The sequence below is a fragment of the Lithobates pipiens genome, unplaced genomic scaffold, assembly GCF_037356315.1.
Source record: "Lithobates pipiens isolate NorthernLeopardFrog02 unplaced genomic scaffold, aLitPip1_a1.2 Scaffold_16, whole genome shotgun sequence".
Classification (NCBI taxonomy): domain Eukaryota; kingdom Metazoa; phylum Chordata; class Amphibia; order Anura; family Ranidae; genus Lithobates; species Lithobates pipiens.
In genome coordinates, this window is record NW_027507748.1 from 381621207 (window position 1) to 381637765 (window position 16559).

Here is a 16559-nt window from a genome sequence, read left to right on the forward strand (position 1 = left end):
GACTCCCAGCAATGGGAGGGGTTATATGGGGGAATTTCACGCCTTGAGGGGCGTGCCAGTGTCCAGCACCTGATACACCGACATAATCCACATAGTTATTACTATGGCTCTGTGTCCCCTGATGTAAGAAAAGAAAAAAAAATGTTCCTTTAGTCTGGGTTCCCACTATTGTGATGCAGGAACCAGCACGATTTTAGTGCTGCTTGCTGCAATGCATCGCCCCCGCAGGCAGTTCACACTCTGGGAACCAATGCAGGTGTCAATACAAAGTTAATGACACTCCCAGATTGGTTCACAGATCGCAGTGCAAACTGTGAATTCGGACAGGAATCGGATCTCATGGCTGTTATCTGATTCCAGTGCAGGAAAAAAAAGGTTCCTGCAGCATTTTCGTGCAAATCCAATGCGAGTTCAGCCATACAAACTGTATGGCTGAATTTGCATTGCACAGACATCGCATGTGATCTGCACAGCAATGAGGCGCGAATCACATGCGATGTCTGTGTGCACAATAGTGGGAACCCAGGCTGAATGATCCGGCTTAATTACACAGAAGTTCTTTTCCTCTGAAAAATAGGTCTACTACTAGGCAGAGCTTTTGCATAAAAATAATATTTTTTTACCTAATTTTCAGAACTGTTGTTTCACATATAAACTTTGACCAGACATTAAACCTAACAGCTAAAGATAACTAAACAGTGTGACCATACTGTATGATAGAATATATACAGCATATACACAGGCACGCACACACATATACATACCTTTGCATACCCTCCCAGTGAAGTGTTAAACGACTGGTTGCTGCATGTGCCCAACTGTCCCCTGGAAGAGAAGAAACAAAATATGAGTTCAAATTGTGGCAGTGTTCATGGATAACTCCACCTAATATGAAAAACTTAGTTTGAGAAGAATTTGATGTGTTTAAAATGGATCTCCACCCAAAAGGGGAAACTCCACTCATTTGCTTCCCCCCTCCGCTGACACATTTGGCACCTTTCTGGGGGGACAGCACCTGAGAGCCAATTGAAAATACAGTATTTGCCCAGCGTTCTTCCTGCTTCACGCCTCCACAATCCCGGACAGTCATACAAGAAATCTATAATTAGACATTTGCTCAATGCTGCAAAATCCTGTATACCATACCCCCATCTATTGGACTGTGGCTGCGTAAAGTAGAGGACATTAAAAAACTGGAGGGCACAGCACAACACAAACAAGAAAAACACTCTAAAACCTGGATGTTCTAGAATATGTTTATATTCTCTGATGAAGGGCAGACCTTACTAAATGCTTAGGGTCACGATGAGACTGACCGATTGAAGAACAACACTAATACGCATTCCATCACACTCGTGTTGACCAATACCCCCCCCCCCCCGTCCCCTTTCTTCCTTTTCTACCTTCTACCTCCTCAACTGTTGGCTCTATCTTCAGCTAACCTGAAACCTGCCTCCCTCTCCGGGCTTGCTGATATGGTCGGGATACAGATAATCTGGATACGTTTGCAGCCCGGTGAACAAGGCACCTCATAAAAATAAGTATATGAGACAAGGAATGGTTATGGTAGAATTGGGTGCTATATGAGAGTATCTAACATGTGTTTGAAATACCCACATTGCGGATGGAATCTTTTGGTTGATGGTTTTCTGTTAAAGACAATATGTAAGTCTGATATTACGGCCACAGTTATATTGTACCTTTTCTGTACTCTTTTTCTTTGAAAAATTCAATAAAATTTATATTTGCAAAAAAAGAAAATACAGTATTTGCAGCTGCTGACCTAACTTGTGGTGGGGGGACTGGAGCTTATCTTCAAGCATGCAATGTTTGCTACATGCTCTGGTACGCTGGTACCTCTACTAGACCCCCCCCCCCCCCCCCCCCCAATATTGTGCTTTTGCCTGTCTACTGGAACTAAGTAAAATTATCCATTTATTTTGTGTTTCAAAGTATATAAGGAGTTGGTTGGTGTGTGCAATCAGACATCAGAACCCAGATCATGCCATGAGGGGATATATACTTGTAAATGAAACATTAGAGGAAGGAATAGTTTGTTCTTAACTTAAATTGCGGGAACAGAAGCCACCACCCCAGGAAGATCAAAAGTAGGCAGTTTTCCTTATTCCCAAAAATCAGTTGGGGAGCCTACAGGCATTTAAGTGCCCATACAACATAGCAATCACTGACAGCCATCTAATGTATAGTATTTACATGCAATCATTAACATATTTATACTCCTTTAAACCCAGTCCAACAAACTGCCATGTTCATTTTATATTTTCTGTGTAGGAATCATGGCCTTTTATTTTAGAAATCATATTTATTGAAGCCCAATTGAACTTTCCGTTTAAATAGGCGAAGTACATACTAGGTGTATCCAAACGTAGGGTATTCCAAGACATATAGCTTGTTTGCATTATAAGGCAGCCACAGCGCAAGTAGAAAAACTCACCCCCTGCCTTCATGCTCCAAAGAAGGACCTATGCTTTGTGTGTGGAAACAGTGATCGCTCTGCAAACAGCAATAGTTATGCTCCCAGCTGACTGAGGAGCTCTAGCTCTGACTTCATAGAGGGCAGATTGGACCTGTGCAGAGAGGCTGCTGCTTCCACAGAGAGCAAAGGTGCTTCTTTTCAGCATGCTGTCAGTGGGCAAGCTTTTGGACTCAGGGTATGCCTCCTTTATAATGTAAAATTGTCTATATTACCTGGAATACCTTTTATTTTGATGCACCAGGAGTGTATTTAGCAGATTTTAATTGAAAAGTCAACTAGACTTTTCATATATATCACATGCTTATAATGTAGTTTGGTTTTGCATCATTGTGCTATGGTATCGATGGTGCACCACAGTACCTTTTAATCACAATGGAATTCCAACACAACCTTCAAGCGCACCTAAGTTTTAAAATGCAACAAGCTAGTGTAATGCACTACTGTACATTGTGGAGAACGTTGCATGCACTATTTTTGGTCTTTTGTGGTACATTAGGTAGCCCTTTCAAATGAAAAGGCTGCCTTAAAGCTTAACTTCACATTTAACGTCCCTTTAAATTTTTTATTTAAGCCAAGTTGGCCCAAACACACTATTTACTGCACTGCAACAGGAGAGCTTGCTGAGCACACTGTATTAACTGTATGCAGCTTGTGGATGGCTAAACAGCAGTCAGCACGACTCTGTATTGTTCTGGGAGTGAGATGGGAAATTCTTGTCCCACTGCTGGAACACAGCGCAAGATATACAAGTATGTGGCTGAAACGACTGTACATTACAGTTCATGCAGCGCACCTGTTAGAGTAGTAAATAGTTTGTTTGGGCCAGCCTTTGGAGTATGAATGTTCATATGAACATTTGCTTGAAAATCCACTAGTGTATAACCAGCTTTAGCATCTCCATTGTAAATATATGGCTCCATTCATATCTATGGGAAGTTTCTTAGCCAAGGTGGCCAGCTCGAGAGAGTATTTTTGCATGGATGAAAACATCATGGAAGGCTGCCTTGGACAGGTATGCACCAGGGTGGGGAGTTCTAGGCTAGATTAGGCGGCTAGGGAAATTATTTATATAAACTGTATTTGTCTTTTAAGAAAAAGAAGTATTAAAACACTCTACCAGATAAGCAGTTAAATGAAAAAGGATAAACAAACAGTTAAAATGCACATAATTATATTTTTATACAGTGCACAAACCCTCGTTATGTCAGGTAACCTCACTAGTAGACAATTTAACTTCTGTAAGGTCACAGTAATTGTTCAGATGATTTATCTGATATTGTTTTTTTTTAATGGGCACTGCCAAAGCCAAGCAGGAAAATAAAAGTGAGCAAGCAGATGTAAAACTGCAAACATATCCAGTCCAGTGATTTAATTTTGCATTTAAATAAATATCAGGAAATAATTTTGTCTCCTGTAAAACATCTAGTTAGTCAGCTCAAGGCAACCCTCTTTTATAATTAAAAGATTTCCACTTCAGGCAAATTAAATAGGCGAGCAAAGATTAATGTTTCCACTGGGGACTGCATCTTGCACCCAGTCAATAAAGAGCCATTTAGTACGTAAGGGAGGAAATCCCTGAGGACAATGTGACTGTGAATACAAATTCTCTGAATAAGTATGATGTGGAGATCTGCTGAGATTTCCCTGACAGTATGATAGACATGAATGTATGAGGCAGCTTGTAGCCTTTGTTATGTACTACAGGCAGCACGGACAAGTACAAAAGCAGAATATCAAACGTTACAGTTGTGGTGACAACAAAAAACATAAAATGGCAAATAATTAGGAAGGCTAACATGGACTTTTGAGTGAATTTGTTGATTTAAAGTAAAACACTGGGCAAAAAAAACAATATAACTGAAATACTCCTGCTTTAACTATTTTAATTTGCCAATTATTTATTCATTTCTCAGCCTTTGTTGCAATTTACAAACCTCTGCCACACTATACAACCAGGAAGATCACTCCACTCTGACTCTAACCTGTTATGAGAGAAATATGCGGCCTGACACTGCTGACCTATTGAAAATGCTAACTATCTGGTTGTCTCTGTATGCAACCATTTCTAAGGCAGTGACCCAAAGCAAGCATTTAGGCAGTAAAATCTGAAATCACAATCTGCATACTTGTTCAGGATCAGAGACTCTGAAGGTAGTGACATCATTTCATCAGCATTGCAACCAGTTGTTGGTGTCCATTTTTGTTAGAGGTCAGTGTGAACTCTGTAAGAAACACTGCCTTTCAGTAATTATTTACCTGGAAGAAGATAGGAGGTCCTTCATTGCGGTCTACAGCATCTAAGCACGAGAGACAATGACACTAACAAGGGATAGTATATCACTTTGCCCAAGATGATGCCATGCCTGGAGCACTGGGCAGGAGATCCATGTCCCAGGTGTCTAAATTTGGGAATGCCTATGGCAGAGGTTATTAAAATGTATACATATATCTTATGGAGGCATTATTGCCTTGAAAAATATCAGTAATGACACACCACCTTTATAGGTGAGATATGCTACTAATGGCAACCAAGGCAATGGAAGGTTTTACTAAACTGAGAAGTGCAAAATCTGGTGCAACCAATCAGATTCTAGATTTTTTTTGTCAAAGCTTAATTAAACAAGCTGAAGTTAGAAGCTGATTGGCTACCATGTACAGCTGCACCAGTTTTCATAAAGCAACCCTATAGTGTGAATATGACCTTCAGGTGCACTTGTGCTCAGACCAGCACCATATTTTGCACTCTCCAGTTTTAGTAAATCAAAGCCAATATGTTTTTCAGCTGTAGATTTATTTTGAGGGGTACTTCAAAGTTAACATGTTTGTAATGCTATAACAAACATGTTATTTTGTCCACCTCTTTATCCATATGTTAACTAGGATTTAGATGGGATGATATGCATTCTAGGATGCAAAGCATTTATTACAGGTATTTATATAGCGACAACAATTATGCAGCACTTTACATACTGTACAGTCATATCAATCCCTTCCCTCAAGGAGCTTACTATGTAATGTACAGTGGTGTGAAAAAGTGTTTGCCCCCTTCCTCATTTCCTGTTCCTTTGCATGTTTGTCACACTTAAGTGTTTCGGAACATCAAACCAATTTAAACAATAGTCAAGGACAACACAAGTAAACACAAAATGCAATTTGTAAATGAAGGTGTTTATTATTAAAGGTGAAAAAAAATCCAAACCATCATGGCCCTGTGTGAAAAAGTGATTGCCCCCCTTGTTAAAACATACTATAACTGTGGTTGTCCACACCTGAGTTCAATTTCTCTAGCCACACCCAGGCCTGATTATTGCCACACCTGTTCACAATCAAGGCATCACTTAAATAGGAGCTGCTTGACACAGTAAGGTCCACCAGAAGATCCTTAAAAGCTACACATCATGCCGAGACCCAAAGAAATTCAGGAACAATTGAGAAAGAAAGTAATTGAGATCTATCAGTCTGGAAAGGGTTATAAAGCCATTTCCAAAGCTTTGGGAATCCAGCGAACCACAGTGAGAGCCATTATCCACAAATGGCGAAGACATGGAACAGTGGTGAACCTTCCCAGGAGTGGCCGGCCGCCCAAAATTACCCCAAGAGCGCAGCGACGATTTATCCAAGAGGTCACAAAAGACCCCACAACAACGTCCAAGGAACTGCAGGCCTCACTTGCCTCAGTTAAGGTCAGCGTTCATGCCTCCACCATCAGGAAAAGACTGGGCAAAAATGGCCTGCATGGCAGAGTTCCAAGGAGAAAACCACTGCTGAGCAAAAAGAACATCAAAGCTCGTCTCAATTTCTCCACAACACATCTTGATGATCCCCAAGACTTTTGGGACAACATTCTGTGGACCGATGAGACAAAAGTGGAACTCTTTGGAAGGTGTGTGTCCAAGTATATCTGGCGTAGAAGGAACACTGCATTTCAGAAAAAGAACATTATACCAACAGTAAAATATGGTGGTGGTAGTGTGATGGTCTGGGGCTGTTTTGCTGCTTCAGGACCTGGAAGATTGCCGTGATAAAAGGAACTATGAATTCTGCTGTCTACCAAGAGATCCTGAAGGAGAATGTCCGACCATCTGTTCGTGTACTCAAGCTGAAACGAACTTGGGTTCTGCAGCAGGACAATGATCCTAAACACAGCAGCAAGTCCACCACCGAATGGCTGAAGAAAAACAAAATGAAGACTTTGGAGTGGCCTAGCCAAAGTCCTGACCTGAATCCTATTGAGATGTTGTGGTATGACCTTAAAAAGGCCGTTCATGCTCGAAAACCCTCTAATGTAACTGAATTAGGACAATTCTGCAAAGATGAGTGGGCCAAAATTCCTCCAGGACGCTGTAAAAGCCTCATTGCACGTTATCGCAAACGCTTGGTTGCAGTTGTTGCTGCTAAGGGTGGCCCAACCAGTTATTAGGTTTAGGGGGCAATCACTTTTTCACACAGGGCCATGATGGTTTGGATTTTTTTTCACCTTTAATAATAAACACCTTCATTTACAAATTGCATTTTGTGTTTACTTGTGTTGTCCTTGACTATTGTTTAAATTGGTTTGATGTTCCGAAACACTTATGTGTGACAAACATGCAAAGGAACAGGAAATGAGGAAGGGGGCAAACACTTTTTCACACCACTGTATATACCTACGCACCCACATATACTAGGGCCAATATAAAAAGGAACCAATTAACATGTCTTTGGATCGTGGGAAGAAACGGATTGCCTGAAGGCACATAGAGAACATGCTAACTCCATGCAGAAAAATGTCATGATGGGGATTCAAACCGAGGACTCCAGTAGACTATGTGAATCAAATTATGAGGAGCAGTTGTTACTGACAGGAATACATTTTTACAAAAACAGCCTCCACATTTAGCTTAGATTATTTATTGCATATGCTACTATATTGAAATGGGCATTTATACAGTTGCTTATATAGAGATTTATTTATAACCACAACATACCTAAAGCGGGTACCAAAAAGGACTCTCTGGGTTCAATTCTTGTAGTCATCTGGTTTGTTAAGATTACCTGTAGGGAAAAAAAAAAAAAACACATAAAGATCACTAGAAAATGGAACTGGGGATTGACAACCAGCAACCTCTCTATGAAAGACTGAAATACTTAATGGGAAAAAACTTGTTCCATGTATGCTTCTCAAGGTAAAATTTACTTTTTTTTATTTTTTTATCTTTATTGAAAGGTATGCAGGTTTAACAAAATAGCATTATATCACACATGTCAATCACCGACATCAAATGAAGGGCAACAACAGAACAGAAACCCATCAACGACGACTACATACATTAGTAACATAACAGTCAAGGTTCCATAACAATGTCATACTTCAGGAAACTGGTCTAAAGACTCCACAACAGTTATGTCCTTAGCATTAATCTGTTCCACAGGAGGAACCACCAAACTGAAAAGAGGGTTAATGTATTTGGACTTAGGTATGCCATTGGGCAATAACAATAGGGAGGGAGAATGACAACCTGAGTGGCAGCACATCCTTACCCCCAACTGCCAGGTACCAAGCCCTTGAACTCCAGAGGACCAAAACAAGACAGTCTACCTCCTTAAATTTACCTTTTAACTTGAATATTCCTTTAAACAAATAGCTTGGATAATTATGGTAATACATCAAGTATTGGGATGAACCATTACAATGAAATTGTAAGGGTTGCTTGCTATAAAAAGAAAACCTGAATCTTACAAAGTATATGTCTCGTTTTTATATGGCTGCAAATTTGATTTGGCTGGCAATTTAAAAAAAAAAAAAATCTAGGTACTGTCACACACACGTATATGGTATATATATATATATATATATACATATATATACACACACACACATAGTTGTGCTCATAAGTTTACATACCCTGGCAGAATTTTATGATTTCTTTAGCATTTTCAGAGAATATCAATAACACAAAAACATTTCTTTCACTCACGGTTAGTGTTTGGCTGAAGGCATTTATTATAAATCAACTGTGTTTACTATTTTCAATGATAATGACAACAGAAAGTTTACATACCCTGGAATGTTTGGCCTTGGTACAGACACAGAAGGTGTCACACAGGTTAAAACTGTAAACTAAAGGTTAATTTCCCACATTTGTGGCTTTTTAAATCACCATTAGTGTCTGTGTATAAATAGTCAATGAATTTGTTAGCGCTCACATGGATGCACTAAGCAGGCTAGACACTGAGCCATGAGGAGGTAGAAAAGAACAGTCAAAAGACTTGCGTAACAAGGTAATGAAACTTTACAAACATGGAAAAAGATATAAAAGGATATCCAAAACCTTGAATATGGCAGCCAGTTTAATCACTTATTAAGAAGTTGAAAATTAGGGACTCTTGATACCAAGCCAAGGTCAAGTAGACCAAGAAAGATTGCAGCCTGGGGGCCGTGTCCAAGATATCTGCGTGAGCGGACATGTGTCTCAGAGCTCTGCTGCTCCAGCATTCCGGATGCCCATTTAACCGAGTCACCAGAAGCTCTACATTGACAAAAAGCCTTGGTGAAGCCGGTTGAGGTAAAGTGGGTAAGAAGCTTAAACCCCCCCCCCCCGAATATACCAACAGAGACCAGTCCTGCCAGACAGCGGCCTAGCGAGCAGCCCCCTCATGCCAACATGGCCTCTCAAACAGATATGTGGGAGGGACTGACTGCCTCCCCCCCATGCATCCCGGGGGGTCATGGCAGCAATCAACATTTGCCAAACGGCTGTCGCCTCATGCCAGACGGCCCTAACATCCAAAATTGAAGAGGTGCAGATGGATGTGGGTCTCATTAGGCAGAAGACAAAGTCCGATCCAGGCTGACAACGGCTGAACATTGCATCGCTCTGGTGGAAGACGCAGTGAGGGAGAACACGGGAGTGATCCGCACTCTTCAATCCAAGGTGAAACTGTTGGCACACTGGGCAGAGGATTCCGAGAACAGATGCCGACAGAACATCCGTATCGCGGGACTGACAGAAGGTGCTGAGGGTAAGAACCCCACGGTCTTTGCGGAGGAGCTGCTTTTCTCCCTCCTCTCGGCAGCTCACCTATCCCCATACTTTACGATGGACAGAGAGTGCAGACTTGCACCACAACCAGGCCCACAAGGCTCTCCTCCCCCCACTTTTATTATGTGTCTCCTCAATTTTAGAGTCTGTGATGAGCTGCTCAGAGCGGCTAGGCTTAGAGCTGCCGGGGAGCTGACATACAGAAACAACTGGTTGATGCTGTTCCTGGATTTCTCCATTGAAACACAAAATCTCCGGTGCTTGTTTTATGCCATTAAGGCAGGCCTACACGCCAAGGGAATAAAGTACAGTGTACTCTTCCCCGCCAAGTTGCGGGTGATTGACGGGGAAACGGTATGTTTTTTTTCACCTCCCCAAGAGAGGCTGCATGCTGGCTGGAAACGGTACCCCCACAGGGGTGAAGTTACAGGGGTGAGTTACAGTTGCTGTAAATGTTCTTTTCCGGATGACCATGTTCCTCGGTCTAAAAGGATCAAGATGTTACTACATGTTTAACAACACGGCAGTAATTCATGGGAAACCTAAACCCAACGGACCTATCCCCTCCACAGATATGCCTATTCTATTAATTGTTGGCTGGCAGCATGCATCTATGAACCATACAATTACACGTTCTCTGCCAGACTTTCACATGGAGGTACCATGTTGGCAGGCATGATGTTGCATATACCTTGCTAATGATAGTTTGTCCCTGTCTGCTAACATGGAGTTGGTCTCTATCTCCTTTACTGGTGATTTAGTCTGCCTATAAGTTACATAAGGGCAGCTTGCCTACTGTACTCTTGTTAGATTATCGCATTTTTATCTGTTGATACGGCAACAAGTACGTTTGGAGCCCCTGGCTTGTCCAGGAGAATTACATGACTCGGTTACAATGTTATAGCAGCTTTTGAACCTACCCCACTTTTCCCTCCTTTACACCTACTGTTGGGACAAAAAAAGATGCTAAACTGCTGAGACTTGGGGAATATACACACGCCCCCAGACGTTGGTTGCCTTCGGGCAGATTAATTTGGGGAAAAATGCAGTCTTACCTTGGGTGGGAAGGGGAGTTCAGCCGTTGCTGACCCAGTTTTGGTTACATATCGGGGTATGATTTACAGTTTTCAGTTTGAAATGTTTGTTTGTTTCTTTATGGTATGATCCTCTTGATATTACCGGTACATGGAGTGTGGGAGTGGCTGGGATAACCAGTGCAGGCTGGTTGACCCCTGGAGGGAGTGGAGTATCCCCACGCACAGTCTATCATGCACCCCTCAATTGCTCTCTCAGGCTACAATGGCTCAGATTTCTGGGATTTTGTGGAATGTGCGGGGTTTGAACTCTGCTCATAAGAGATCTCTGGTGTTCAGCTACTTAAGGAAGTATTCTCCACACATCTGTGTTTTACAGAAGACTCATCTCCTTGTGTCTCGAATCCTGAGCCTTAAAAAGGTCTGAGTTGGGTCTTACTATCATTTAACATACTCCACTTACTCCAGGGGGGGTTAGCATCCCGATACGCAAGCAGCTTCCTTTCCGGCTCTTGAGTGTTAGGACAGATCCCGGGGGTAGGTATGTCCTTCTCCATGCATTGATTGCTAATAACCCATGTGTTCTGGTGGGACTATACCTCCCTCCCCAAACTGAACCGGCTTTACTTTATATAATTATGCAGATGGCGATAGACTATGGGGTGGAAGACATTCTGGTAATGGGCGACTTCAACTTGACCTGTACGCCAGACATGGAGAGGCTACGCTCTGTGTCTTGTTGGGTACCGGGTTTGTCAGACTGGGCCACCTCTTTCACCTTGACAGATGTTTGGCGCCACTACAACCCTGGTGCTAAGCAATTTACCTGTCACTTCACCACATTCAAAAGTGTATCCCGTATCGACATTCAATACTTAAGAAGGTCACGAAAGTAGATATCCTGCCCAGGGGAATCTCAGATCATGCCCGCTTGCTTCTCAAGGTATCTATTGCACCCCCCGGGGAGAGGCTGTAGAGGCTCTCTAGTTTTTGGATTTAGGATGAGGGAGTCTGCGAGGCGGTGCAGGAGGGGTCGTGTAACTACTGGATTGATAACGTTGGCACTGCTACTCCTCTGGTCACCTGGGATGCCCTCAAGGCCTGGACCAAGGTAGAGTACATGGCACATATATCTACAGCTTGCAATAAATCTATGCAATCCATGGAGAGGTTGGTGGATGAGGCCAGGATGAGGGAGGAGGCTTATGTGGCAGGCCCCGACCAGGTCACCTATGGTGCTTGGCAGTTCACACTGCAGAGTTGAGGCGACACAGAAGCCACTCCTTACCACAGCCCTAAAAATATTTGAATATGGTAATAAGAGTGGTCGTCTGATGGCATGGTTAGCCAAGGGCCAGTTTGCTACTACTCATATTGGTAGAATCAGAGACTCGGAGGGGAAACTGTTGCAATCATCTAGTGACATTAGCATCAGATTCGCCCAATGCTACAGATGCCTGTACTCCTCCGGAGTGGATTACTCTCTTCAGGATTTATCTGAGTACCTAGCTGATATTCCTCTCCCGACTCTTGAAGAGGCTTGTTCCAACCTGGAGGCTGATATCACCCTGGAGGAGGTTCAGACCGCTATATCTCAGCTTAGGCAGGAAAAACTCCAGGGGCGGATGCTCTGCCGACTGAATTTTATTCCCAATATCAGGACCTACTGGCCCCTCGGTTGTTGGCACTGTATGCCAGATTTTTTGAGATAGAGGCGCTCCATGATTCCATGTCTGAGGAGGTTGCGGTCTTGATTCCTAAACCGGGCAAGGATCCTGAGGACTGCTCCTCCTACAAACCAATCTCCCTCCTAAATGTTGATGCCAAGATTTTGGCAAAAATACTGGCAAAAAAGTTGTTTATGGTTCTGAAGGAGGTGGTCCACCCGGATAAAACTGGATTTATGCCCTGGAAGAGAACAGATATCAACCTAAGACGCCTCTTTCTCAATATGTCTACGATACATGTAAAGGCGTTTGATTCAGTGGAGTGGATTTTTCTGTGGGAGGTGCTGAAGGGGTTTGGCTTTGGCCCTAGATTGCCCGGGTGGCTACACATGCTGTATCAGGCACCTGTGGTTCGGATCCGAACTAATGACAGGCTGTCGGAACCATTTGAGTTACAGCGGGGTACACACCAGGGTTGTCCATTGTCTCCAGGCCTGTTCGCTCTGGTGCTTGAACCCCTGGCAACCCAAATTCGATGCTCGAACAGGGTAAAGGGTCTGAGGGTGGGCTCCCTAGAAGAAAAAATCTCTCTCTATGCAGATGCTACTGTATCTGCAAGACGTGGACGAGTCATTAGCAGCTGCTCTAGAGATTTTTGATACCTTTGGTAAGTACTCTGGAATACGCATTAATTGGTCTAAATCAAACATTTTCCCTCTGGACCCCCAGGCCTGTGACCCTGACAAGGCGATACCGTTATGCTGGATAGACCAATTTAAGTACTTGGGTTTTCAAGTTGGCAGACAGCTGACCAGCTTCATGGATCTGAATCTGTGCCTGGTCATGTCCCAACTTAAGACCTGGACCTCCCTCCTGCTAAATCTCATGGGTCGGATAAACTTGTTGAAGATGCAGTTTCTTCCCAAGTTTATATACGTCTTCCGCAATAGTCCAATCTGGATACCCAACTCCTTTTTTGTAGAACTGGACAAGTGTGTGGGATCGTTTGGGGGGGAGCGAGCCCTGTATTAGCTAGATCAACCTCAACTCTTCCTGTTCACCATGGGGGGTTGGCTTTGCCAGAGTAACAGATATACTATTGGGCGGCCGTGCTGGTCACGGTCAAGTGGTGGTATGTACTCTCCAGGAAGAACGCAGCAGTGTGCTTGGAGGCAGCTATCCTTGGATCACTCCAAGAGCTGGGCAATCTAGTCTAAAGGGGACATACAGCATATGACAATCTCCCACGACCTACTAGAAAAAACCTTTGGGCTTGGACAGTAGCTAGACAAGGACTTACCCACCCTCAGAACTGGTCTCCCTTGTGCCCACTCTGGGGTAACCCCAACCTCCCACAGTTTAAGACAATCCCCTAACCACACTTTTGGGCTAGGTAAAACATTAAAAAGCTCGGAGATATTATGTCTGAGGGTGTTCTGCTGTCATTCACATCTCTCCGCAGTAAATATCACTTACCAGGGTGGATGTACTTTAGGTACCTTCAACTACGCCCTGCCGCCCGGGCGCAGTTTCCGACAATACCCAGACTTACTATGGATGCTGTGGAGGAATTGGAATTGTTGGCCCAGGACAAACTGCAGAAGCCCTTGTCTGCGCTGTACCTGCTGAGAAAAGACTCCACCAAACTAGAGAAACTTTGGGACAAGTGGAGATCAGACATACCTGACTTAGATAGGGAGGATTGGGATGACTGCTTAGCCAATAGTACCTCTTTGCTGATCTCATTAAAAGAGAAGCTAATCCAGGTTAAGTTCCTACACAGGGTCTATTATACTCCCCAAAGGCTACATAAGGTTTACCCGCAGAGATCACAGGACTGTCTCCAGTGCCAGAATCATGTGGGATCCTACTTCCACATGTTTTGGAGTTGCCCCAGGATTGCTGGGTACTGAGCTAGGGTGGTAGAGACTATCAGTGGTCGCCTTCAGCTTAATCTTCCTGTGTCCCCAGAACTGGTGCTTCTGGGAATCCAGGACGATGATCAGAGGCCACGATGTACTAAGCTGCTTCTGTCCTTCCTTTTCTTCTATGTGAAGAGGGAAATTGTTTTGCGATGGAGGGCCCCCTCTCCCCCCACAGTGGATTCCTGGGAGAAATCAATAAATGCAGTGCCTCCTCTTTACAAATTAACATACCTGAACAGGAATTGTTCCAAGAAGTTCACTAGAGTGTGGCACCCATGGACGGCATAGGTGGAGGTTGCTGTCTATCACCAAGATCACAAATATAGGGTTAAAATACTGACCCCCACCCCGCCCAACCTCCGAGCACAAGGGGGACATCCTGTAGCAATGGGACTCCAGTGGTGTATCCTTACTGTACTGATTATTTGTTGTACAAAGTTCACCTGTACTGTATGGCTTGATTTAGTCAATTTTTGACAAATGTTGTACCTTTTTGGATTATATGTCAAAATAAAGGAACATTTTGAAAGTAAAAAAAAAAGAAACACAACTGGCGGATGAATTGCCCAGGATACAAAGAAAAACCCACAGGTAACCTTGGAAGAAATACAGGCTACTCTCCAAAAAGATGGCGTGGTTGTTTTTAAGGCGCACAATTCAATGATACTTGAACAAAAAAGAGCTACATGGTGAGGCTGCCAGAAGGAAGCCTTTACTGCACCAATGCCACAAAAAAGCCAATGAGGCATGTCAAGGTGTTGTTGGGCACATTGTAACCAGGCTTTTTTGTGGAACTTGTACAGTAAAGGCTTCTTTCTGGCAACTTGACCATGCAGCTCTTTTTTGTTCAAGTATCATTGCATTGTGCTTAAAAACTACACCATCTTTTTCCAGAGCAGCCTGTATTTCTCCTGGGGTTACCTGTAGGTTTTTCTTTGTATCCCGAACAATTCCTGTGGCAATTGTGGCTGAAATCTTTCTTGAACTACCTGACCTTGGCTTGGTATCAAGAGATCCCCCAAATTTTCAACTTCTTATTAAGTGATTGAACAGTACTGACTGGCATATTAAAGGCTTTGGATATCTTTTTATATCCTTTTCCCTCTTTGTAAAGTTTCATTACCTTGTCATGCAGTTCTTTTGACTGTTCTTTTCTACATCCTCATGAATCAGTGACTAATTGTGATTTAAATAGCCACAAAATGTGGGAAATTAACCTATAACCACTTTAGCCCTGGAAGATTTGGCTGCTGAATAACCGGGCCATTTTTTGTGATTGGTTGATTTAACTGACAATTGCGTGGTTGCGCGACGCAAAATTGACATCCTTTTTTCCCCAGAAATAGAGCTTTCTTTTGGTGGTATCTAATCGCCTATGTAGTTTTTATTTATTGCGCTATAAACAAAAAAAGAGTGACAATTTTGAAAAAAAAAGTGCTATAAAAATGCACCGATTACTGTAAAAATGTCACTGCCAGGGAAGGGAATAACAATAGGGGGCAATCAAGGGGTTAACTGTGTTCCCTGTGTGTGTTTCTAACTGTATGGGGAGGGGGCTGACCTAGAGGAAATGACAGATCATGGTTCCTAGCTGTTAGGAACTCACAGAAAAGAACAGGGATTTGTGTATTTACACACACAAACACACTTTCCTGTTCTGCCTCTCCTGCCTGCGATCACTTGTGGCCAGTGGTCATTGCGACGGGCCACGAGCATCGGCATTCCTGTAGTGCAGCGGGCGCATGCACGACGTATAGCTACGACGGCTCGCTCTGACCTGCCGCAGTATGATGACGGCGGCTGGTCGGCGATCGGTTAATTGCCATTTTAACCTGTGTGTGCCACCTCCTGTGTCTGTACCAAGGTCAAACATTCCAGGGTATGTAAACTTTTGATCAGGGTCATTTGGGTAGTTTCTGTTAACATTATGATTTGAAAAGAGTAAACACAGTTGATTGATAATAAATGGCTTCAGCCAAACAAAATGGCCAAGAAATCATAAAATTCTGCCAGGGTATGTAAACCTATGAGCACAACTAACTGTGTGTGTGTGTGTGTGTGTGTGTGTGTATATATATATATATACACACACACACACTACCTCACAAAAGTGACACATTTTTGTAAATATTTTATTATATATTTTCATGTGACATCACTGAAAAAATTACACTTTGCTACAATGTAAAGTAGTGAGTGTACAGCTTGTATAACAGTGTAAATTTGCTGTCCCCTCAAAATAACTCAACACACAGCCATTAATGTCTAAACTGCTGGCAACAAAAGTGAGTACACCCCTAAATGAAAATGTCCAAATATGAAAATGTCCAAATTGGGCCCAAAGTGTCAATATTTTGTTTGACCACCATTATTTCCCAGCACTGTCTTAACTCTCTTGCACATGGAGTTCACCA

The 16559-nt window shown here is 42.9% G+C and overlaps 1 protein-coding gene across 4 annotated transcripts in view; it reads right to left on the reverse strand.

The window, feature by feature from the left end:
- Nucleotides 1–16559, reverse strand: part of RAD51C (RAD51 paralog C) — a 169974-nt gene that overhangs the window by 52313 nt on the left and 101102 nt on the right. For 3 of the 4 annotated variants that reach the window (XM_077482230.1, XM_077482229.1, XM_077482228.1), the window contains 2 exons: nucleotides 7465–7531; nucleotides 765–825 (listed from right to left, as the gene is read on the reverse strand). The exons of the other annotated variant lie outside the window; for it this stretch is intronic. In XM_077482230.1, the coding sequence (XP_077338356.1) occupies nucleotides 765–825; nucleotides 7465–7531 (128 nt within the window). The remainder of the gene's footprint in view (nucleotides 1–764; nucleotides 826–7464; nucleotides 7532–16559) is intronic. 4 annotated transcript variants of the gene reach the window in all.